General features: G+C 30.4%; 2 protein-coding genes across 5 annotated transcripts; one reads left to right on the top strand and one right to left on the bottom strand.

Annotated features, from left to right (window-relative positions):
• The first annotated feature begins 471 nt into the window (after positions 1 to 471).
• Positions 472 to 13,057, top strand: LOC106665734 (myosin-VIIa-like). 4 transcript variants are annotated; one of them, XM_014392403.2, is made up of 38 exons: positions 475 to 720; positions 1,876 to 1,989; positions 2,212 to 2,358; positions 2,421 to 2,605; positions 2,678 to 2,796; positions 2,870 to 3,126; positions 3,208 to 3,373; positions 3,495 to 3,625; positions 3,686 to 3,870; positions 3,931 to 4,141; positions 4,195 to 4,330; positions 4,397 to 4,635; positions 4,714 to 4,869; positions 5,398 to 5,588; positions 5,642 to 5,816; positions 6,198 to 6,281; positions 6,354 to 6,452; positions 6,510 to 6,680; positions 6,750 to 6,920; positions 6,977 to 7,200; positions 7,259 to 7,499; positions 7,563 to 7,736; positions 7,928 to 8,155; positions 8,215 to 8,382; positions 8,438 to 8,555; positions 8,619 to 8,742; positions 8,835 to 9,004; positions 9,051 to 9,247; positions 9,343 to 9,443; positions 9,509 to 9,731; positions 9,889 to 10,026; positions 10,117 to 10,296; positions 10,365 to 10,533; positions 10,629 to 10,760; positions 12,276 to 12,375; positions 12,467 to 12,564; positions 12,623 to 12,789; positions 12,847 to 13,057. In XM_014392403.2, the coding sequence occupies exons 1-38, from the start codon at positions 691 to 693 to the stop codon at positions 13,027 to 13,029; spliced, it is 6,102 nt and encodes a 2,033-aa protein (XP_014247889.1). In that variant the 5' UTR covers positions 475 to 690; the 3' UTR covers positions 13,030 to 13,057. The 4 variants fall into 4 exon arrangements, with proteins under 4 accessions (XP_014247891.1, XP_014247889.1, XP_014247887.1 ...); XM_014392401.2 differs by having other exon boundaries at positions 476 to 720; positions 9,072 to 9,247; positions 10,365 to 10,557; XM_014392400.2 differs by having other exon boundaries at positions 476 to 720; positions 10,365 to 10,557.
• Positions 13,058 to 17,600: 4,543 nt separating this feature from the next.
• Positions 17,601 to 23,566, bottom strand: LOC106665733 (tetratricopeptide repeat protein 19 homolog, mitochondrial). Its single transcript, XM_014392399.2, has 5 exons — positions 23,102 to 23,566; positions 19,722 to 19,880; positions 19,566 to 19,669; positions 19,324 to 19,509; positions 17,601 to 19,246 (listed from the first exon to the last, which is right to left on the bottom strand). Exons 1-5 carry the CDS (start codon positions 23,399 to 23,401, stop codon positions 18,931 to 18,933), a joined length of 1,065 nt encoding a protein of 354 aa, XP_014247885.1. The 5' UTR covers positions 23,402 to 23,566; the 3' UTR covers positions 17,601 to 18,930.
• Positions 23,567 to 23,977: the final 411 nt, after the last annotated feature.

Here is a 23,977-nt window from a genome sequence, read left to right as displayed (position 1 = left end):
GAGTTGCCAATGGACTGAGATCTACCATGGAACGAGATCTACCATGTGTACATACATGGATTAAAAATAGAAATAATTTATAACAGTTTCAAAGTCTTGATGAAAGAGATATATTTCATGAAAGCTAGATAAAGGAACTGAGTTTTTCTTTTCTTTCAAATTGGCCTTATCCCTGATTGTTTAATACAAAATTATAAAATTGAAGACTGATTTCAATGACATACATCGAGATAATACATAGAGATTGTTTTGTAGTCAATAAATACTCATTTTACACAATAAGTTATAGTCTGTCACCCTTACTATACCTAACAATTGATGTAGTGTGTGTAAGCTATTATATATATAGAAAAATATACAATTTTAATTTTTTACCAGAAAACCTTTTAAATGACAATTAATAAGATATCGATATTGTTGAATGAACAAATAATGAATGAATCATATAACGCTACATAGATAGATAAGATTATTTAAGTATGTGATTTCGTTTCCACCCAATTTATCCTCACATCTTTATCTTACCCTACCTACAAAATATTTTTTATCAAATCGAAACGATTAAACAAACAATATGTTTGTTTCATTTTCATCGTAAATCAGAGTGCTTTTGACACCTTCTTTATTACGTTTTATGACTCAAATTGTGAATTTATACATACTTCTTGTGTGTGTTATACTTTCTGATTGATGGAGGCATCAACTGTTGTGGCAAATGTGGTAAATAATAGTCTTATTTAGTTTGTTTGTCAATTTTTATTGAAAAGTCTTCTTTTTTTGGAAATTGAATTTTTTTAGCAAACAATTATTCTTAGCATATTGATTGTAATGTTTCATTTAAATTAAATTGACTAAAATAATTTTATAATGTCTCATTATGCTTTTTTAGGGTAATTTATTTATGTTGTTATCAATTGTTAATCTGCTTTGATAAGAAATTCAACAAATTGAATCAATTAAGCCAGTTCAAGATTTAATTTATCTTTAATTTCAATTTATTTGACATTTCTCAAGTTGTGAATTTTTTTATTGTTGTTTTATTTGTTTTATGTTTACTAAATTTAAACAATTCAATATTAAAATATGTATAGATAAAAGAAAGAAAACGTTATCTGAAAATTGTTGTAATACCTCATTAAAAGAATAGATATGTATAACTTTATATAAACGGAAATATAATTTAAAGGCATTTGACCATTTAAATATTTAATAGTTTCACACTGTCATTATACTAAATGTGCTAAATGTGATAACAATGCAATCAATACAATATATAAAGTATGCAAACAAATAACCATTCATTAGACACCACCTCATAAATAACTTTTGATAAAAGATTTAATTATAATAACATACTTGAAATTAATCAAAATCCACAGATTATTATATAGTATAGTATATATTTTATTTATGAGCTGACATATATCTGGTAGTCATTGCCAGCCCTCTATGCATGAAACGGAAAATTCTGTTTTTTTTCACACATATTTCTCACTGGCCTTTTCATAGTTTTTCTCCGGTTTTCTTAACTGTCTATTAATAGAACAAGAACACACAAACATATAAGTTTTTCACACTCCTTGCTTCTACCTCGAAGCCCTGCCCCCTGCCACCAGGCCTGAAACCCAGAATGTCGGGAATACCCCAAACAATGTCTCGTGGGAATTGCTGGCCGACAATACCCCTGAAATTCACAGATTATAATAAGAAGAAAGGAACCAAAATGTTCTGTAAAGGAGGAAAGAAACTCTTAAGGGAGATAAAAATTATAAAAGTAGTTCAGTAGTTCAATTTTTTGAGTAGTCTGAGGAATGCCAATAATGATATTTGAATTTTTGAGTTTTTTTAAACTAATATAAATTGGAATTCATTTAGGGGGACCACGTTTGGATAAAGCCATCTTCAACAGACAGATATGAACTACCGTGGTCAGGGAAAATTGTATCAAAGAAAAAAGATTCATTTACAATTTGTGGAGATGAAACAAAGGTTACTATTATATTATACATATATATTGTAAAATGTATTGTAGTTTGATTATCCTTTTATCTTGTACTGACTTTGTCTGTCAGAAGTGTTCCAGCTTTTTACCATGGTGAAAGAACGCACATGACAGGCAAAATCAGTATAGGCAGACCAGGTTGATCAAGCTATAGGTTTATCACCTCGCAGACCTCATGACAATGTTTAACAATAATATATTTGTTTTAGAACATCACTGTGAAGCCTGAGGAAATAATGAAATTGGTGAATACAACAGATATTTTGGCACTAGAAGACATGATCCACTTATCAGATCTTCAAGAATATTCTATCCTGAGGAATATTTTACTTAGATATTATAAAGATCAAATTTATGTAAGGCATGATGGTTAGACTAAATCAATCCGTAAGAAAAATACTAATAAATAAATTTATAGACATACATTGGAGGGATTTTAGTAGCTGTAAACCCTTACAAGTCATTACCAATCTATTCCGATTTATATATAAAGCGTTATTATAATAAAAGATCAGGAGAGCTACCACCTCATATTTTTGCTGTCGGTGCACAAGCGTTGACTAACATGAAGCGTCAGCAGTGCAATCAATGTGTAATTATAAGGTAAAATTAAAACATTATTTCATTACAGACCGTTTTGATTTATATATTATATATATTGCTATTTTTGTTCAGTGGTGAAACTGGAGCAGGGAAAACAGAAAGTACTAAGTTTCTTTTAAACTTTTTGGCAGCCGTATCGAGTAAAACTATAATTGGCAATCAAATAGTTCAGTCTAATCCAATCTTGGAAGGTCACTATGACTCTAAGCTCTATATGAAAAGTCTGTTACTGAATGAAAATTCATGTATTATAGTTTATTGCAGGTTTTGGTAATGCAAAAACAACAAAAAACGACAATTCTTCAAGATTTGGAAAATATATAGAAGTTTCCTATAACCAAGAAGGAGTGATTACTGGTGCTTGTATTCAGCATTATCTTCTTGAAAAGTCTAGAATTAAATCTCAAAATATTGGAGATAGAAATTATCACATTTTCTATGACATGTTAGGAGGACTTCCAGAATTGGAAAAAAAGAAACTCCAGCTCGGAAGGCCAAATGACTATTTTTATCTGAAGCAGGTTAAATGTGTCATATTACAAAATACTGTGGATGTCTCTTGTTTTGTTTTATATCTTTGTTTTAAAGATTTTTTTATCCAGGGTGGTAAAATAGTATGTCAAGGGCATGATGAAAAAGTAGAATTTCTGCATTTAAAAGAAGCCATGTCCATTTTAAATTTTAAAAATGAAGAAATAGAACACATTTTTGAAATGTTAGCAGCCATTTTGCACATAGGGAATTTCATCTATAAATCAAAAGTCGTTGGTGAGAATCATTAAGGGTAATTAACTGTGTTGCTAGCAGAATGTATAATATTAATGACAAAAAAAATTTTTGATATTTTTCAAAATAATTATTAGAAGTTTAATGTATTTTTGTGTTTCAGGCAATGATGATATTACTGAAGTACAACCGACAAATTCTTTGAAAGCAGCTATCACATTGTTAGGACTTGAAGAGAATGATTTGATTCATGTATTAACACATAAGACGATCATTGTTGAGGGGAATAAAGTTGTATGTTTTATATAATACAAAAATTAAATTTGTAATTTCTTACAGCTTTGAAAAATTTAGGTATCAGCAATTCTTATAGGCCAGGCACTATCAAAAAGAGATGCTTTTGCAATGGGCCTTTATATGAGATTATTTTCTTATGTTCTTACAACAATTAATAAAGCAATATCAAACCATCAATCTACAAAAAATTCAACAATAGGCATATTGGATGTGTTTGGGTTTGAAAATTTTAAGCATAATAGGTAAATTGTGTTTATAATCAATCATTTTTCAAAAATAACAAAAATTATTGATTTTTTTAGTTTTGAACAACTTTGTATCAATTACGCTAATGAACAATTACAGCAATTCTTCGTCCAGCATGTTTTTATGTTAGAACAAGAAGAATATCAGTCTGAAGGGATCGATTGGACTAATTTAGAGTTTCAAGACAATCAAGCAGTGGTAGAATTCCTCGGAGGAAAAAACATAAGTGTTCTAGGGCTTGTCGATGAACAGACACGAGTCCCAAAAGTTAGAAAATGTTTAAAAAAATAAATATAGACTCTAAATTTTGACTTTTGTAGGGAAGTGATATAGGATATCTTGTAAAAATGAACCAAACCTTTTCTGATATTAATTATTACATAAAAGACAAATCAGAAGTTAGTATGGAATTTGGGATAAGACATTATGCTGGGACAGTTAAATATAATGTAGAAGGTAGTTTATATAAAAATAATATCTTGTTTAATTTATAAAAAATGCACATATAATTTGGATATTTAGGGTTCATAGAGAAAAACGTTAGCACTTTAGGGGTGGACTGGCTGGAAATCATAAGAAAATCGTCCAATTCATTCCTCAAAACCTTATTCGGAAATGAATTGTCTACATCAGTCAAGCCAGTTGGTCATACCTTAGCATCGCAGTACAGAACTTCACTTGAAGCACTTATGAAAATGTTAAACCAATGTTATCCATTTTTTATACGCTGCATCAAACCAAATAATCATAAAAAAACATCAGTATGTACATTTTAATTGTGCTACCTGAATATTCACTTGTATCAGATTTATTTGAACTTTTTTTCTTTAATTGATTAGTGTCTTGATCGTCCACTAGTATCTAAGCAATTGCATTATTCCGGTATGATGGAGACGGCCAAAATCAGGCAATCAGGCTATCCCATTCGGTACACTTATCGTCAGTTTGTTGAAAGATACCGATTATTGCTACCTGGTTGTGCCCCTATCTCTAAGGTATGTTTACAAAAATGTACTAAAAAAAAGACACTCATTTTGTAGTTTATTTGAAACTATATGTATTTTTATTGTTATGTCGATTACAACATATTTATTTTATGTAAAGCAAATTAAATGTGATAAAAAATTGATGAGTTTTAGAAAAAATTATTTAGTTATGATGGTTTGAAAGAAAATCCAACAAAACACCGAAAAATCATTTAGTGGTAAAACAAATTTAACTAACAATTTATTATCTGGTTTTGCTCTTAATAATGCATTAAAAACAAAACTAGTTAAAAAAGAATGTGAGTTAAGTCTACCATTACAAGATTTTTCAGTGAATTTTCTTTCAAACCATCACAATTAAATGTTTATTGAAGCTCATGAATTTCTGATCTCGTTTAATTTGGTTTACAATAAAATAATTATGTTGTAATGAATATAATGATAACATAACATACATATGGTTTGAAATAAGCATCAAAACATGAGTGACTGTTTTTTTGTCTTTGTGTCTATTTCAAATGTTATCCATATTTTTAGATTCAAAACTGGAATGCCCTGGCATTACATATTTGTTCAAAAAATTTATCAAAAGAAGAGTATCACTTGGGAAAGACGAAAGTGTTTTTAAAAATAACAGATGAATTGCTGGAATCTTTAAGAGAGAAAGTTCTCTCTAAAAATGCGGTCATACTTCAAAAGAATTATAAATCTCATTTATACAGAAAGAAGTATGTTTTGCCTTTATTGATTGAAACTTTGACTTATACACTCTAATTAACAGATTCATTCAAATGAGAAATGCAGCCATAACGCTGCAGAGGCACTGGCGGGGCAGAAATCCCCGAAAAGCGTTCCTTGACATAAGAATTGGGTATCTTCGCCTTCAAGCATGCCTCAGGTCTCGTCAACTTAGAAATGATTTTGTTCAAATGAGAATAGCAATAATTAAACTTCAGGTAAAATTCTGTATTTCAACAGTAATATATAATTATTTCATTTAATTATTCTTTTTATCCAAGGCCTTGGTTGAGATGAAAAAGTTAGTCACAAGCAGGATTCGAACCCATGATCTTCGGCTCAAACGCTGGTGCTCTAACCACTTGAGCTGTCATGACAGTGGTAAGAGCAGCGGTGTATTGGGCCGAAGATCGTGACTTCGAATCCTGCTCATGACACTATCTTTTCCATCTCAACCAATACCTTAAATAAAAAGATAATTAATTGAAATCATTAATACATATTAATGATTTCAATTAATTATTCAATTATGACGCTAAGCATGCATGGATTAATATATTACATAATACTGTAATACAATATTGTTCCACTGTTTTCAGGCTAGATGTAGAGGATATTTGCTACGAAAAAAAATGAATAATATCAAATTTAAAAAGAGACAATCTCTTACTCCACCTATTTCTGTATGTTGGATGTATTTATAAAATATGTAATCAAGTATAATTCACTTATGTTTCTGATTTATGTTATTCCAGTCACCTAGAAGTGGACCAAATAGTGTAAATGACATTGATAATTGGATTGAAAATGTTTTTGATAGTGCAGTAGAAGAAAAATCTGAATATTTTCAAATTGTGAGTGGTTTTTTTGAGTATTTTGAATTAATGATTTATTATTTAATTTATTTTCAGTCGGAAGAAGGTGTTGAAGCTATAAATGTCAAAGAAATACTTGAAAACCCTTGTACAATGACTTTTCATAAATATGCTGCCATTAATTTCACTGGAAATGTTCACAGTCGATATTTCATAAAAAAGATAAAACAACCACTTCTAGAACTTACATCCTTTGCTGACCAATTGGTGAATTATTAAAATGATGCAATTTATATTTTGTATTTTAATTAAATTAATAAATTACAATTTATCAAGGCTGCTGTAGCTATTTGGGAAACAATACTAAGGTTTATGGGCGATATTGCCAATGGTGACCATTCTCATTACAATTTCAATAATAAATCAGTAATGAGTCAGCTCCATGCAACTATCTCCAAATCGTATCTACACTCAAAGAAATATATTGATGCTTATAATGCATTCAAAGTATGTTTTCTGTAACAGTACAATGATACAAAAACTGAGTCAATTTTTTGTTATAGGAGGAGGAAGAAAAATTGGTTAAACATGTTCTCATAAATGGCCCAATTAATCTAATAAACTTAACTTTAGCTCACAGAAATAAGTTACAAAAGGAAATTGAGAAGGGAGATCAAGAAGTGTCAATTCTTAGAGAAAATTATGATAAATGGCTTAATTCTAAAAGTACACTTTTGGACAAACTTCAATTCATAATAGGTCATGGAATTCTTAGACAAACTCTTAGGTATTTCTTACAATACAAAACCAGGGAAAATGAAAAGATTTATTTTATTGTCTTGAAGGGATGAAATTTACTGCCAACTCTGCAAGCAGCTGAGTGACAATCCAAATCCAAATTCTTCCCAGTATGGCTGGATTTTAATGAATTTGTGCGCTTCTTGCTTTGCTCCATCGAGCAAGTTTGCACCAACATTACTTCATTTTATGGCTTCCAATGGAAACAAACTTGGCTGCATAATGACTCTGCAAAGGACAATTCACAATGGACCAAGAAATGAGCCACCAACCTCTTTTGAATTAAATGTAGCTTTTGCTATTGACAAAAAAAGTTTTTATGAGTTTTTCCTAATTAAAAATTACTTTTAGGCATTAAAAACCAAGCAACCAATGGAAATTAAAGTTTTGTTTCCAAATGGTTCGAGTCTTGTAATAAAAATTGATGCTGCTACAACATCAAGTGAAGTATGTAGGAAAGTGACATCTCATCTTGGAATCAAAGATCAATTTGGTTTTTCACTTTTCATCACAATGTTTGGAAAGGCATGCAAAATTTTAATAAAATTATTTCAATCTATTTTCTTTTACATCAAGCATGTCAAAAATAGTAGTTACCTGTTATTTAGAAATGATTTTGTTTGTTGGTTAAGTTTTTATTTTACATGTTTTTTAAAGTAGCCAAAGAGAAAAAATATTTTATTTAAAAATCAGTCTTAATTGAACAAACATTCCAGAGTTTATCATTGGAAAGCGGTGGATGCCACATTTTGGATGCAGTCTTCCTCTGTGAAACAGTAGCGAAAGAAAGAGGAATCCCTGAATCTGAAGCACCGTGGTATATACGATTTGCAAAAGAAATGTTTAGCCCCTGGCAAACACATCTTGATGACTTAGTCGCTGCTGACTTAGTATACAGTCAAGTTATAAAAAACTCATTTCTTGGAGAATACCGGTGTACACAGGTTAAAAAACTATTATTAACGTGCCTCTTCATTTAGCTACATTTTGAATTAATTTAAAGGAAGGTGAACTTGCACAACTTGTTGCCCAGCATTACTACGTCTCTTGTGGAAAAGTCCTGTTACCAGAGATATTAAGTAATTTAATCAGTGAAGTTATCCCTGAGCCATTACTTAGACAGAAAGGGACTGTCTATTGGATAAAGCTCGTCACTGAAACATTCAAAAAGGTTTTGTGTCATACCATAACAAAATTCAAAATATTTAATTGCACTGTTTTTTTAGAGCTACTTCATAAAATTAAAAATTCCTGAAGTGGATGTTAAGTTAGATGTTGTTACTTTTGCAAAAGATAAATGGCCCATTTTGCTGTCAAAGTATTATGAAGTTATGCAAATTGCAGGTGAATAAAAGTTTGATGTTTTTGCATATGAGTATACATTCTATTTTATTATTTTTACTATAGGAATTTCTCTTGGAGTCCCAAATCTACTTTTAGCAATCAACTCAGAAGGAATTTTTTTTACAAGAAACACTACAAAGATAATTCTTAAGTTTACATATGTAGAAATAGCGTCAATTGAATACAAGTAAGGTTTTTAGCATTTTCAACAGTTAGAATTAATTGTTTTATGAAAAATAATTTTATTAATTCTATCTAAATAATTTGTTGTGTTTACAGAACAGACCCTGATGGTGAGGGCCAAGTACATCTGTTAACTTTTAATGATCAGAAATTTGTATTCAAAACAATATATGCTGAAATTATTTCTCATCTAATCAAATGGATCCAAGCAGAACTCATTTCTCGATCCATTTATGCCGTGGCTTTACAAAATTATTCTGCTCCTGGTATTGCTTCAATTTATCTGGAAGTCTGACAAAATATTTAAACAAGTTTATAATTTTATAACTTCAGATTCAAGTTTTTTGTCACTGAGTGAAGGAGACCTTGTAATCTTGGAAGAAGCCGTGCTAGATAATTTTGGTGGTTGGCTTAAAGGGTTTAAAATGGGGACGGACAAAATAGGAGAGTTCCCGTCATCTGTAGTTCGGATCTTGCCAACATTATCTAAACCGCCAAATTATGTTTTGGTTTGTTCTTAACAACTTAGTCTTAAATTATAGATATCATAATTTGTATTATTTTATTTATAATACAGTTCATAAGGGGAAAAAATATTTTTCAGGCATATTGTACAAATAAGCATAATTCAGAAAGATATTTGACCAGTAAATCAATACTACTTAAAAAGCATACCTTAGAAGAATATGCAGCAAGACATTTCAGGTTGATTAAAACCATAGAATTTCAATTTTAAATAATTAACTACTTTAATAATTAATTGTTGTTAGCTCTTATCGAACTTCAAGACTTATGTCAAAAAAGAATGATTCGCAGTCTGAACCATGGAAATATTCAAAATCCGTGATATGGGGACCACTTAATAAAGGACTTGATCAATTGGCTCATCTTGCAATTAACATGTTTTCATATATTTTGAAATACTCAACAGATAAGGATACTGGGAATAAATTGCTTCACACCAGGCCAATATTTGAGCCTGCTTTAGATCATGTGAGTATTACGAGAAGGAAAAAATACCTGTCATACGCCTAAATATTAGTTCTATGACACAGAATATTGACTATTTTTAATATTAATTGTAAAAGCAAAAAGCTAAAATAATATTATAATGTATGAATACATATTTTGCAAATGTGGTTTGTTGTAGGTTTCTCTCAGAGATGAATTATATTGCCAAATTATGAAGCAGCTGACTGAAAATCCGAATCCTGAAAATGAAAATCGAATGTGGCATCTTATGTGGCTTGCAACCTGCCTTTTCAGCTGTTCAGAATTTCTTTTGCCTGTATATAACTATTACATATAGTTTGAGTATTGCTTTTAAACAGATTTTACCTACTAATGTCTAATGTGTTTACATATATTATGAAAACAGGAACTATGTTTGTTTCTTGAAACAAGACCTGTCTCTATCGCACAAGAATCTTTAAAACGGTTAAAAATTGTACGAGAAAAAGGAGAAAGGCGCAATGTACATCACTGGATCGAAGTAGAAGCAATTGAGAAAGAGACTTCAATCCTGCATAAAGTATCATTTCCCAATGGAATGGAGCAGGTTTAACAAAACACAAAAATATTGAAAAGAATATTGTGGTTTAATTGCAGAATTAATTATACTTTTAGATTTTTAAAGTGAACTCCTTCAATATTGTTGATGATCTTGTCAAATTTATTGGAGCATATCTCGGCCTAAAGTCAATAGAAGGGTTTTCTTTAATATTATCTTGTGATGACAATTCAACAATTTCACTTCCGCCAAAAGATTACTTATTTGATGCTATCCTGGATGCATGTAATTTTCCACAGACTGCATCTAGTATAAAAATTCATCATAAAATTAGAATTTATTACTACTACTTTTATTTCATTATTATTTTATTGTTACAGGCCAAGAGACTCCTAAATATAATTACGAGCTAGTATTTGTGAAAAAAATTTGGATTAACACATATCCTGGTGTAGATAAAATAGCAGATTTAGTCTGCCATTATAATCAGGAATTGTCTAAATATATGGCTGGTTTGTATAATTAATTTTTTCCTCAAAATTGCACACCCAAACGCTTGCAACGTCAACGTAAACATTAATTCTTAAATACATAAATTCCCTCAGTAGTACTCAAATCCATCACCGTATACAGTAACTAAAATATTTAAGAGTGTTAGTGCAGAAATCAATATTCTACCATCAACCCTCTTACACTAAATGTTCATGCTAATAAATGCATTCACTCCAAAATACTTTGAGAGTCAAGGAACTACAAAAGAAGGCATGCACATTTGCCAAAAAACATAATGCTGCTTGGTTCAAACATAATTCCTTTATTAGTAGAAGTATGCAGGCTTGATCCAATGTCAACCATGTATGGCCTATTCACAGATTAATAAGATAGATTGAGGGAATAGGATCGCTTCTCCAACTCTCTAAATTAAGTTGAGAGAGTATTGAAATTTTGTTTTTATTATATATTAAAAACAAAAAATTAATGAGCAAATATTACATTTTCAGCATATTAATATTTTTATTCCCTTCTTTGTACTTTATTGTAATAAATTTATTGTTTTAATCATGACTTATACTGATTTAATGATTTATATACGCTCAAATCTACACATGCATGTACATGCATGCACATGTGTACAGAATTAGACTGATCACTTCCCACTTCCAGTTTTTGTAATTTACAATAAATTAATGATAGGCAGCAGAACCACCTACCCAGAGTGTTGGCAGTACAGGCCACAGGGTCATACCTTGGCCTTATCCGTCCAACCACTGAGGTTGGATTATCAACAACTAGGTCATTTCAGCCCATTACACAATCAGTTCATAAATTCAAACCCATTCACACTCTTTCATTCTTTCCTATTTTCATATTATTCACTTAGTTATGGTGTGGAGTACTTGATATTCTGACATCACCTTTTACATCTATTATATAACTAACCTAATTGAGAATCAATGGGATACTCAATATTCTTCCATCAGCCTTCTCACGCTACACATTCATGCCAATAAATACATTATCTCTCAGGGATATAAAAGTATCAGTACTACATGCAATAAAACGATCGTTTCTTCCAAAAATCAAATCAGGGGACCCAAATATTTGCTGCCATGTTCAAGCACAAATCCCGTAGCATTCCTACACACTCTCCATATGGAGTCAAGGAATTGCACCCTTCAATTAAGTGGGCAAGCTTCAAGGCATCAAGTAACCTTTCTCTATCGATAGCAAAGCTTCTCTGCCGATCCGGCCTGATGACACTGTCACTTTCTTTTAATCATGTTTTGTATTGCATTTGTAGCATGAGGGGGCTGGATCCCGGTGGTGTCTGGAGGTTGGGATAGGTACCAAAATAAAAACCATGTTTTTCTGAGAACCTACAGTTTATGGTATCTCTAAGAGCCTTGAATTTATAATACATGTATTATGTATCTAAAAAACCTAATTTACCTAAAAACTTTAATTTTACAATTCATTAGAGTTATTAACCTATTATAAATATCTTTTATTTAATGTGATTTTATTAGGTCTCCACAATTGTACTTTAAACGATGCAATATACCTTGCAGCTGTAATTTTTATAGCTGAATACTCTTCTGAAATGACAAATCCTAAAGATGATATATTGTAAGTAGCCTTATGCACTTTTTTTTATATTTTCCACATATTTTCCAAAGAGAGAGGCAATAATAATTATTATTATTTATTTTTGTTAAAGGAAAGTATTTGTGCATCTCATCCCACAAAATTTACAAGATGAGCTCAGTGGTAGAGAATGGATTGAACACATTCACTTAGTGTTTAACAAGCTAAAAAGTAATGTTCTTAAATTTAAAAATGTAAGTTAAGATTTTATTGATCAATGTAATTTCAGATATGTCAAATGATGAAGCAAAGATTACATTTCTTAAAGTGGTTCAAACATGGTGGAGCTTCGGCTCAGCTTTCTTCAATGTGCACAAATTGAGTTCAATGCAGGATGACCATTTACTGCTGGCTGTCAACAAAAATGGAGTTTTCATCATAGATCCTTACTCACAGGTAAGTCGACAAATTTTCAGATTTGATATCAAAATGTAAATATAAAAACAATTTTAGGAAGTGCTTGCAACATACAGCTATTCACAAATAATTATGTCATTCTGTTCAAAGTTTTCATTAACTTTGACATTAACAAATGGGAATTTGTTATTATGGACAAAAAATGCTCATAAAATTGCTGATCTTGTTAATTCTTATTTAGATGCTTATGACAACAACCGAATCATGAGTTCTAACTAAGTATATTACTTAAAACGTTTATTTGTAATAATGTATTTTTTATTAAAACAATTATATTTTATTACAATATATTTTTATTTTTTATTTTGTAGGTTGATTTTCTTTGATTATCCTGCTTATTAGATAAAACCAAATGTTTAGAGATTGGTGGCATTTTGCCAGTTCTCTCTTTGGCATGTTAATAGGCAACAGGATGATCAGGGATAATCAAGCTACAAGCTTCTCCTTGGTAAAGGTTTCATAATACACTTTTTTGTAATTTAGTAATTTCTGATCATCCTTAACAGTTAAGTAACCAAATTATTATTATTAAATACTTTTTAATACATTTATATATATGATTACCAAATTTATAGTTTTTATTTTATTTTATTATTATTATTGTAAAAGTTACGATATTGCGATGTTTTGAAGATCCTGTATCATTTTCAAGTTTTATATTTTATGAAAATGGCACAGGGTCTAAATGTAGCAAAATCGTGATTTTATTTTAATAAATAAAAACAAAAACACCTTCAAATAAAAAGGCCTGAAAAAAATCATCTAAACGAAGAAAAAAATGTATATCATAAACAAAAGGTAGAGTTTAATAATAAAAGGTTTGAAACTAAAATAGTAATAAAAAAAAATTGGATGTTCATTGAGGGTGTAATTACCACAACATACTTTATAAAAGTAAGTATATTTGATACCGTACCTAATGAAAATATTTTTTTTTACATTTGGTAGTTATTAATAAAACTAAAAGTGAGTTGAAAAGGTGCTTGTAATGTTAAAATTTTCATTACATTGATTATGTAAATGTACAAGTTTGAATGATATAACTACATTTTTAGGAAAATTGTGAAAAAACCAACTGTATGTAAAGACAATACAAAATAAATGTAAATGTTTTTGTTTGTTTTGTTAATTTTAATAGGTTAACTGGAGAATAATTTTTTACATGAGAAAGGACTTGTACAGAAAAAAGTCCATCTATGAATTTAATTAATATTGCCTTTCAATTTGTTAAAATATTGAATATGATGTAAAGTATAACATCTAAACGTTTGAAATTATTTATTGCATATTTTATATGACATTGTTATTAATATTATGAGTATAAATATCACAAATATGTTGTATATTGTCCCAAAAACTATCAATATATTACATATAAATTATTAGTATCAAAAATGTACATGTATTTTTATCTAACCTAGTAAAATATTGCTTGTTTTTCATTGTCTTTAATTCCTACAAAGAGACTAGAAGCATACATTATAAATTTGAAGACACTTTAAATTTTTAAGGCATAGATAATTGTAGACGTCATAATGAGAATTATAGCTTAAAAATTATGTATTGCTTGTAAATTGGTTCAAAATAACTTTTAACCAATTTATTTAGTTTTATTGTCAATTGTATTTCTTAAAAGATATTGATTACAATGATTTATATTTTGAGTAAAGAGGCTGAGATGAAAAGGTTAGTGTCACAAGTAGGACTTGAACCCACGACCAGTTTTCATCTTTACCACACTTTTCATAAAATTATAAATGACTGAAAAATTGCTCTGGTTCAGCAATAGGACCAAATAAAAAATGTAATATGATATTGATTACCAAAAAATTGATCCAAAAGATTTATATTTTACAGAAACAAGAGAGAGATGGTATTATGTAATCCAGAAAAACAGTGTAAATAATATTTTAGACAACACGTAAACGTATTGTCTCACATTAAATGTAGTATTCCAAAAATATTTTTGCATATATTTATGTTCACACACAATATTAGCTAGTAAATAAAGAAGTTATAAAATATACCTCTTTTTGCTGTATTAATTGAAGGTTCCGTGTAAACTAAAAAAAAGATAAACTAGTAAACTAATAGAAAAATCACTATTAGTTATTCCTATAATTATCATCCTAATATGAATGTGCTTGCGTAGTGTAATAGTGTAAAATATAATAATACATCATTAAAAATAGTGCTGTGCTTAGTTTGCATAGTTACTACTATGCTTGAATTTTAAAGTTAAATAAAAATTATTGTATATCGTTGTACTAAGATTCGATTATTAATTAAGATATTATTTTTCTTACATTTTTACTCATTAATGTTTAATTATCAATGGTAATAAGTGATTAATATAATTTTAATTTTCTTCAGTCTAAACACAACAATTAACTTAGAGAATCCAGCTGGTAGACTATTAGTTAACAATTGTATAACAAAATATTCTAACAATTACAAATAATAGGTCAAAATGACAATAAGTAAAAATGGAAATATGTCTCATGGCCTAAACAAAGGCATAAGAGAATTTAACAAAATTTACAACACATTTCAACAATTATGTTTGTTTTTGTCAACAAAGAGGAAAACATCAATAAACAGAGGAAAAGAAATTTAAAAAATATTCTTATGGTCAAAATTAAGGGAAGACTTAGTATCGACATTTGTTTTATATGTTTTGACATTTGTATAAGATTAATTATGCAAATAAAGTGATATGTTAAAATATTCAATATACTAGGGAACAGATTGTTTACATATTTTAAAAGCCAAATGCTTAGATAATAAAACTTACTATTTGTATTGACATTTTGAAGCAATTTAAAACATGTTAATGTAACACATTTTCACATATTTTGAGGGTAAATTAAATTTTATTACAATTTTCTTCATTTTAGATATTTTTATCACATATTTTACATTGATTTAACAATTTTAAGTCGTGATTTGAATCAAAGTATGGCATTAAAAGGTGATTCCAGAAAACTAGCTCACACTGTTAAAAGTAAAAATCAGTCAGAAAAATAATTATACAAACACTAAGCTGCTCAAAAATCCTTAAATAAACTTGTCCAGATTTGGGCCTATCGTTATATTTGGGATACGATAAAATTTCGCCAAAATAAAGGATGTCATATCAAAAATTGATAGCACAAAACTACATCAATCAAAAAGGCCAAAAATCTATTGGAAAAAATACACTCATCCATAATTTGGCATTAATTTCAGCTAATGCACATGCAATAATAAAATGGAAATTCAAAATATGTCACTGTCACTATTTGAGAGTATGGGTGTAGTTAAGAAAAAAAATATATAAAAGCAAAAGACGAGCTGCTTAAAACCCCTGAGTTCAAAGAGCTAAAGAACATCTTGAAAGGAAATCATGGAGGCACTTTATGACTGGAAGAGAATTTTTAAACAAATTTAAATGAAATTTCAATTTTTAAATAGTCCAATAAAATCGAAGATGTACGTGTGTGCTCCATTAGCAGATGCAAATGCTGACTATCGCTTCTTCAATTTTGAAAATTTAAATTATGATGTCATTCTCAATAATTTTAAAGAATGAAATAGTTTCACGTTATGTTTTGTTTGTTATTTTAACATTGCTCTTTTAAAAATATAAATTTTTTGTATTTTTAAATATTTTCTCATTTTATATTACATATTTTACTAAAAATAAATACCCATCTAATCAAAAATAAGGACATATTTATGCACATATTTTTACTTTGTTAATATGGCAAAATCCACTCCCTAATTACAATATTAACCACTAGAAATGTCACCACAATACTTAATCTACCCCAAAATTTGTGTTACCAGACAAATTTTATGCACTTCTAAATAAACCTGATTAAATAATAATACAATTCCATCTTTGGATGGCAATAGAATAAGGCAAATTAATTTGAAGTCAGATTTTTCATAACGGTTGAAATGGATAGAATAAACCCTAGGAAACAAACTCAATGTCATGATGTCGTGAAATGACATCTTCTCATTGCGTTCCATATTATGCATTATATAACAATAGTTTATAACATTATATAATAATGGCATGTGTTTAATAAAAAAACACTAATATATTCATAATTATCATGTAGAATGTCGTCAAACTGTAATTTTTTAAGTGTACACACTAACATTATATCTAGAATAAAAGAAACCATATAGGTGAGCTACCATGGAATTCCTGGTTTTTTTAATCCTAAATATTCATCATACAAAAGTATTTTTTATCTCACCAAGGACTAAACATTATAAATATATATTTTTGCAGTTTATTCATTTTAAAAGTGTTATACATTAAAATATTTCATAATATATATGTTAATAGAAAAACAATAACATATAATTTAATATACAAAACAATTTATTATTTATTTATAATCACAAATTATTGACTAGTAAGGTTATCTCACTACAGAGGCAGTGAAACAGAAAAGACCCGAGTTATTTTATTTTAAAACCTGTAATACAGTTTTTTTTATTGAAATCCAAAAATCTCTTTAATATATTAAAAATTTAAATAATTTAAAAATAAGGACATCATTTAACCCTGCAGTGGGCTCATGGTGGTACTTTTTACTGCAATTTCTTTTTTATTGTATTTTTAGTTGGAATTTTGTTTTGATTTTGTCAAAAGTCATTAATATTCATTCTATATGATTTTCAGGACATGGAGCAACACGTGCCCTTTTTTTCCGTAAGCTTGATGAAGGTTCTGAGTGTTTTTCTTTCTTTCAAATTCACTTCATCCCTGATTTTTTATATAAAGTTATTACTTTAAGGCTAATATCAATCACATCAATACAATACGTTCCAGTATACAATAATTATTGTTTCAAAGTTCAATCCCATGTTTAAGAAATTCACCTAGGTCAGAACTGAATGTTGATTGTATGTATAATGTGATTTGTTTCTACAATTCTAGATTCTTATAAAATTCATAAATTGTACACATCTTTTTAAATGGGTACTTGGACACACAGTAAAACACGACACAACAATACAAGTGGGAGTGTCAGTGGCCATAACGGTTTAGGCATTACTATAGCGCTCATCACTGTAAAGGTCACCATCAGGTAAAGGTCCTGGATTCAAATTTAGCAGTTAACTTCACAGTTCTCATAGTTGAAATACCCTCATTTAAAACAAAAACAAAAATTAATTTGCCGCTTTAATTTTTTTTTAGAATGCTTAACATTGAAATCAATGCTCATGCAATTTTTCAAAGCAATAACCTTTCAGATTCAGCCCTAAGAAGATAATTTTAAATAATTTATTATTATTTATTACAGTTTGCTGAAAATCAGATACAGGAGAGAGCCAGTATAAAAAAATCTTCCAAAAGATCTGCCTATCTTTTCTTTATAGTGATCTCCAAATTGGAAGACCAACTCAAAATCATACTGTTGGGCCATGTCATAAATGTGAAAATTGTAAAAATGACAAAACGACATAACAAGCTCAGAACGTATGACATTTGTATGCAAACGCCAATAACTTTGCGATAAAGACTATGCTAATCAGGAAGACTGAATAAAATATTGAAGAAGATCGAAAAGTTACAAATAGTCTTTTTTTTGTTCCATTTTTAAAATATCTTTAAAAAATAAATTTGTCGTTTATTTAAATGAGTATTTAATTAGTCGTAATTACTAGTGTTTCATATTATAAATGTTTATGCTCATATTTTTCATTCTATTTGTTCCTATGATGATATAATATTTTAAAAAAAAACTTCTGTAGTTTTTATATACACACCTACTGCAGGGTTAAGGAAAAATCGAGATTTTAAAATAGAAACAAGCTGGTCATGAATATGAAGAATCACAGTATTCAAAAGTGACAAGTTATCCCATTTATCCACATTGGATACTAGAAAAATCAATAACTAAATTTGACAACAAACTACTAATTGTTTATGACTTAATGGATTTGTAAAATATCCATGACTAAAATATTATTATTAGTAACTTTACTAGTAAGAAGGATACAACCGTGACTTTTAGTCTAACTTAACAATAAAAAGTAGCACCAGTTTGTTCATTAAGATCAATTAAACCAACGATTAAAGATAGTATGTATTTATTGTGGACGCGTAAAATGCTACTACTTGATCATATGAGACAGCTGTTGGAGGCAGACGTTTGCCTCGTTTACACCTTCCTGGTTGTTATGTCTCGTCGCATTTTGCCAACCTTCTTTACAATGTTTCTTCGCTTCTTCAAACATTTTTTTCTGCATGTATATGTTTCCCAAGTTTATGTATACACTTGACAGGTCCCACATGTTAGGTAAATGTTTTCCAATTTCAACTGCTTTCGTTAGAAACGTCATGGCCGAGTCGGCATCGCCAATGAGATAGCTGATGGTTCCCAAGTCGTTCAAAAGAACAACTGTTTGTTCATGCACTTCGCCATTTACTCTGGAAAAAAAATCATTTGTCATGTTAATTTTCCAAGAGTGATATTATATTGATAAAAAATTAATGATGGTACTTACTTTAATGACATTTGATAAGCTTGATTAAAATAATTTAAAGCTTCGCTAAATCTTTCCCTATCAAGAAGAAATCTGGCATACCAATCTAATGTCATTGCCCAAAGAAGAAGAGTATCTTCATCTGTACCTTGGTCAACTTTTTCACCGAGGTTTTTTAAGCAATATTTATATCCTTCTTCTGCCTCTCTAAAATTGTTTTCAATAAACTATTAAACTCAAACTAATTACATTTAAATACTTACACAAATTGTTTCTTTTCTTCAAAAATTTTTGCAAGTTTGAGGCTCATATGTAACAGCTTCAAATCGTCCTCTTTGGATCCTGCAGCTATTATTCTTTGCATTACCTAAACAGTTTCTTATAAAGGAGGGGTTTGCATTGATAATACAATTAATTACCTGGATAAATAATTTTTCTGCTTTAGAAAACTGTCCCTGAGCAAAAGCAAGATTGGCTAGAAGATCGTAAATGTACGTGATTCCATCAGCATTCTGCTGTTCTTGGGCCAACTTCAGTGCAACATGGAGCATCTGTTCTGCGGGTTTAAACTCGTCCCTCTCCAAGCAATTGAAATAGGTCAGTCAATAGTTAAGTTAATATATTTATGTAATTAAATGACAATCCCTCAAATATGTGATAATATTTGTAGAAGTATGATCCTCCTGGTCTCACTATCCCAAATCCACTTTATCTTGCTTTATGTGAAGGTGCTGTGAGCGCTCACAAAATATTCAAGGTATTCAGTGATAATGGCATGGTTTGGAAGATTCAAGGATAGGTCCTGCTCAGAACCAAAGATTATTGTGAACAGTAACGGAGATATTTAAATGAATCTACTCAAACATACTCAGAAATCTCTGAAAACTATCTGAAATTATCTGTGACAAATGGAAAAAGACAAAAGTGAAACCCAGCAGAGAACCAAGACAAGGGAATAGGCAGACCAAAAGATCAGAAATGACAAAACTACAAGTTCATCACCTAACAGACACCAGCTGTATGTATATTTGCTATAGTATATATTTATTTATAAACTTTTCCATGGAAAAAGCCCTAATAATATACATAATAATATTGTAATAATACTGTCAAGGTCAGTACTGAACTGCAGCAATTGTGGGGTTTGGACTGGAATGCTAGGCATTGCAGATTTGGGGGTATGGTGTAGACTCAGAGGGGCAGAATTATATAAGTACAATGTATTCAACGCAGTATGTTGTTCAATTTTGTGTTGTAGTTGCCAGATTTGGGGCTACCAACAATAAGAAGTTAAGAAATTCCAGGAATTTTTTTATCTGTAAGTTATTTGCTATCTCTACCCTTATCCCAAACTACATGATTTATTTAGAAACGTCCAATGACCTCATTTACTGACATATACACATTAAAATCAACTTCTCATTTATTTTAATTTTTTAAATTATCTGGATACAAAATTGTCTAAAATAATTGGGGTTGAACTTATCAAGACCTCCGGTATACCCTGTGGCTTATGCTCTTTCAAAAATTTGGAGTAACTTGCCCCACCCATGAAAACCTTGCTGATTGGTTAGATTTTTTTCAGTTCTGCTATCTAGAACCTACGAACAGCATCATGACGATAGCTTACTGCAGGGTCAGTCCTCACATAACTTTTCCTTATTCAAAGACTTGTCTCACCACCATACCTTGTTTAATCTACAAAGTGATAATCTAGACTTCCTTACTTTACCTACAATGGCTACTAAAAATATGTTCCGAGGCCCGTAAATTGATGGTAGTGGGGGGACTGATCTTTGCAATTCTCATTCCGTTGAATCAACATTGCATTTTATGGATAAGTGCACAATACTGTGTGAGATTAGGCTGTTGCACCTGGAATCTTTTACTCTCTCTATGGAGAGTTAAATTTGTTGAATGGCTCAGGGGCTTTTTCCCCACCACAAACTCATTGGCTGTTTCCTTTCCTCTTTGCATAATCTAAATGTTCTACATGTCTATGTTGTGTAGATGTTTTCTGACCAGTTTATAGTCCTATCACTCCTCTGAGTCTAGCCCTCTCCAATTGCAGCTGAAGCCTTGGTGAGGGTTATAAGGGGGAAAGGTGTGGTATACACTGGAGGTCAAAAATTTAGTATCACCTGTATATTTAAATCAAAATCACTTAAAACAGCGTTTATGTCTAATTTTAAATACATTAAATACTACAGCATACCCTGTATAGACTTGCATTTAAGGTTAATTCTGTTAATCAGATGTAAGAAAAACTATGAGAAAAATAAAGATTGTAATTAACAAGAATTTCACTAATACTGTCAATGACAACACCCTAATAATCCTTAAGAATTAACAATGTGTCTGTTATGTCTGGAGTTTTGTTTACATTCTGGTCTATCTCACAATACGTTTCTATTGTTAGTTTCTTTTCAGTGTGTTTCAGACCACAAAGTTTGAAGATTTTAATTGTCTGTTTCGTTTTTTCCTATTTTTACTTACAAAACTTGGTAAAAAGAAGGAATTTTCTGTTGAACTGCACAGTGCGATTTACACACTACACAAAGTAAACAAATCTGAGTGCCAAATGGCCGCTCAACTAAAAATTTCAAAAACAGGGTTCTATAACACCATTGCTCGCTTCGAAGAGACACACTCTCATCATGACAAATTCGATCAGGACGACCCAGAATAACATCTACCCAGGAAGATAAACTTATTATTTTGAAAAGCAAGAGGGACAGAAAACTCATTGGCCCCAGATTAGAGCTGAGGTTAATACTATCACCAAAAAATCAATTTGTTTCAACTGTAACAAGGAGATTTAGGGAGGCCAACTTGTTGTGGCGTGTTGTTACACTGAAACCACTTTTACATCCTGCTAATAAGAAGAAAAGGTATCAATGGGCACTTGCTCATAAGTATTTTACAGTGGAGGATTGGAGAAACCTACTACAAATACCGATGAATCAAAGTTTCAGGTATTTGGGTCGTCGCAGGATGGTTCATCGTACGTCATCAGAAAAGTTTATTCCTCAGTGCATAATCACAACCATGGCAGAGGTTCAGTTTTTGTGTAGGGGTATTTCTCGGCCTTTGGACAAGGAGATCTCATACAAATTCAAGGAATATTCTACAGAGACATTTTGAAAGAACATACAATCCCTTCTGGTTTTTGTTTAATTGGATCTGGTTTTATTATGCAACAAGATAATGATCCTAAACATGCTTCCAAGCTTTGTAAGAGGCTATTTACAAGAAAAAGAAAATGAAGGCTTTTTGAAGAAAATGACTTGTCCAGCTCAATCTCCAGATCTCAATCCAATTGAATTGCTTTGGGAAGAACTGGATATGAACGTCCGAACTCATGCTCCAACTTCACAAAAAATATTTGGGAGCTCTTCCAAAATTGTTGGAACATGCCTTTTGAAAAATTAAAAAATTTCTAGAAAGAATGCCACGAGTAGTCCAAGCCGTCTTGAAAAACAAGGGGGGATTTTTTGAAGGAAAAAACGTATAGATCAATTTTTTCAACATTATTACTATTAATCCATTGTTGTACATCATTTTATGTACATTTATTTCACAGATATCTTATCATTGTTTCAATAAAATTTTGTTTGAAATTTTTATTTTCGTTCTTTTACTGCAAAGAAATGAGGTGGTCAAGGTTTGACCGGCAGGGTACACGGGATAACAGTGAAAAAATATTACCTTTTGTTGTACGTTTCTTAAATAGATGTGTGAAACCCAAGTTGGAACATATAGTTAAAACCGATTTAATCCAAATTTCACAGATAGCTACCTGTATAAGAAGTACGGCGCGTTTGATTGTCGTTATGAGCTCGGATTCTCCATCCGGTTCTTCTCTCTTGTTCAAGAAGGAGAAGATCCCCGAGACGAGCATCACATCTGCGAACCTCCTCCGCCTGCAGTCGGACTCGTTATTCGGTTCGGACTCGAAGTAGCCGCTCGGCAGGAACGCCTCCAACCGCCTCGAGCCGTGGTTTCTGACGGTCCGGTTCCGCAATCGGAGTCGGTTCCTTTCATGACTGAAAACGTTTCCTGACGATCTCACGAAAAATTTAGCTGCAAGCCTAAACATGACATTTGCCCTACCCGACGTCTAACCTCCCTGTTGAAAATGTCAAAACTATTGTACTGTGTGGCTCAGCTGATTGATGTAACCATTCCGGTGATAGCGTACTTTCGTCATTGATTGAACCACTTTTTTGAGCCTTCTATTTTTAAAATGGCCCTTTTATTCCCTTTGCTTATTTGCCGTTTTATAAAAAAAATAAATACAAAACAAATAAAATAAAATAAACTGCTCACAAAAAGTGCGAAATTTTGATATTTTTTTAATGTACTTGCCTTTTCAGAAATATTAACACCGATATTTTTTATAATCTCAGATATTTATTAAAATACTTATATAATTGAAAATTCAAATGCTTCTAAAAAAATCAATATTGTGTTTAAACAAAAACATTATAAAACAAACTTTAAAATCTTTAATAATGTGTCTCTTCTAGCTCTTTTTTTCTCTAGGTTTGCAGATTTTGGGTGTACTCAAAGACTATTTTGGATGTTAAGGTACATGTACATCTGACAGTTATTTCATGATATTTTTTAGACAGAAATCATGGATAATGTAAACAGGGAAGACTGTTTATTTAGA

This window comes from Cimex lectularius, unplaced genomic scaffold (genome assembly GCF_000648675.2).
Source record: "Cimex lectularius strain Harlan isolate CLEC.00 unplaced genomic scaffold, Clec_2.1 scaffold83, whole genome shotgun sequence".
NCBI classification, from domain to species: domain Eukaryota; kingdom Metazoa; phylum Arthropoda; class Insecta; order Hemiptera; family Cimicidae; genus Cimex; species Cimex lectularius.
The sequence above is the reverse complement of the archived record's forward strand: the minus strand, read 5'-3'. Positions and strand labels throughout refer to the sequence as shown.

Coding starts and splice junctions, on each gene's coding strand:
- LOC106665734 (XM_014392400.2), top strand. CDS start 691: ATGGAGGCATCAACTGTTGTGGCAAATGTG. Junction 1,990..2,211: donor TTTGTGGAGATGAAACAAAG/GTTACTATTATA, acceptor TATTTGTTTTAG/AACATCACTGTGAAGCCTGA. Junction 3,374..3,494: donor CTATAAATCAAAAGTCGTTG/GTGAGAATCATT, acceptor TTTGTGTTTCAG/GCAATGATGATATTACTGAA.
- LOC106665733 (XM_014392399.2), bottom strand. CDS start 23,401: ATGTTTAGGCTTGCAGCTAAATTTTTCGTGAGATCGTCAGGAAACGTT. Junction 19,510..19,565: donor GAAGAAAAGAAACAATTTGT/GTAAGTATTTAA, acceptor AAACAATTTTAG/AGAGGCAGAAGAAGGATATA. Junction 19,247..19,323: donor GCTTATCAAATGTCATTAAA/GTAAGTACCATC, acceptor TTTTTTTTCCAG/AGTAAATGGCGAAGTGCATG.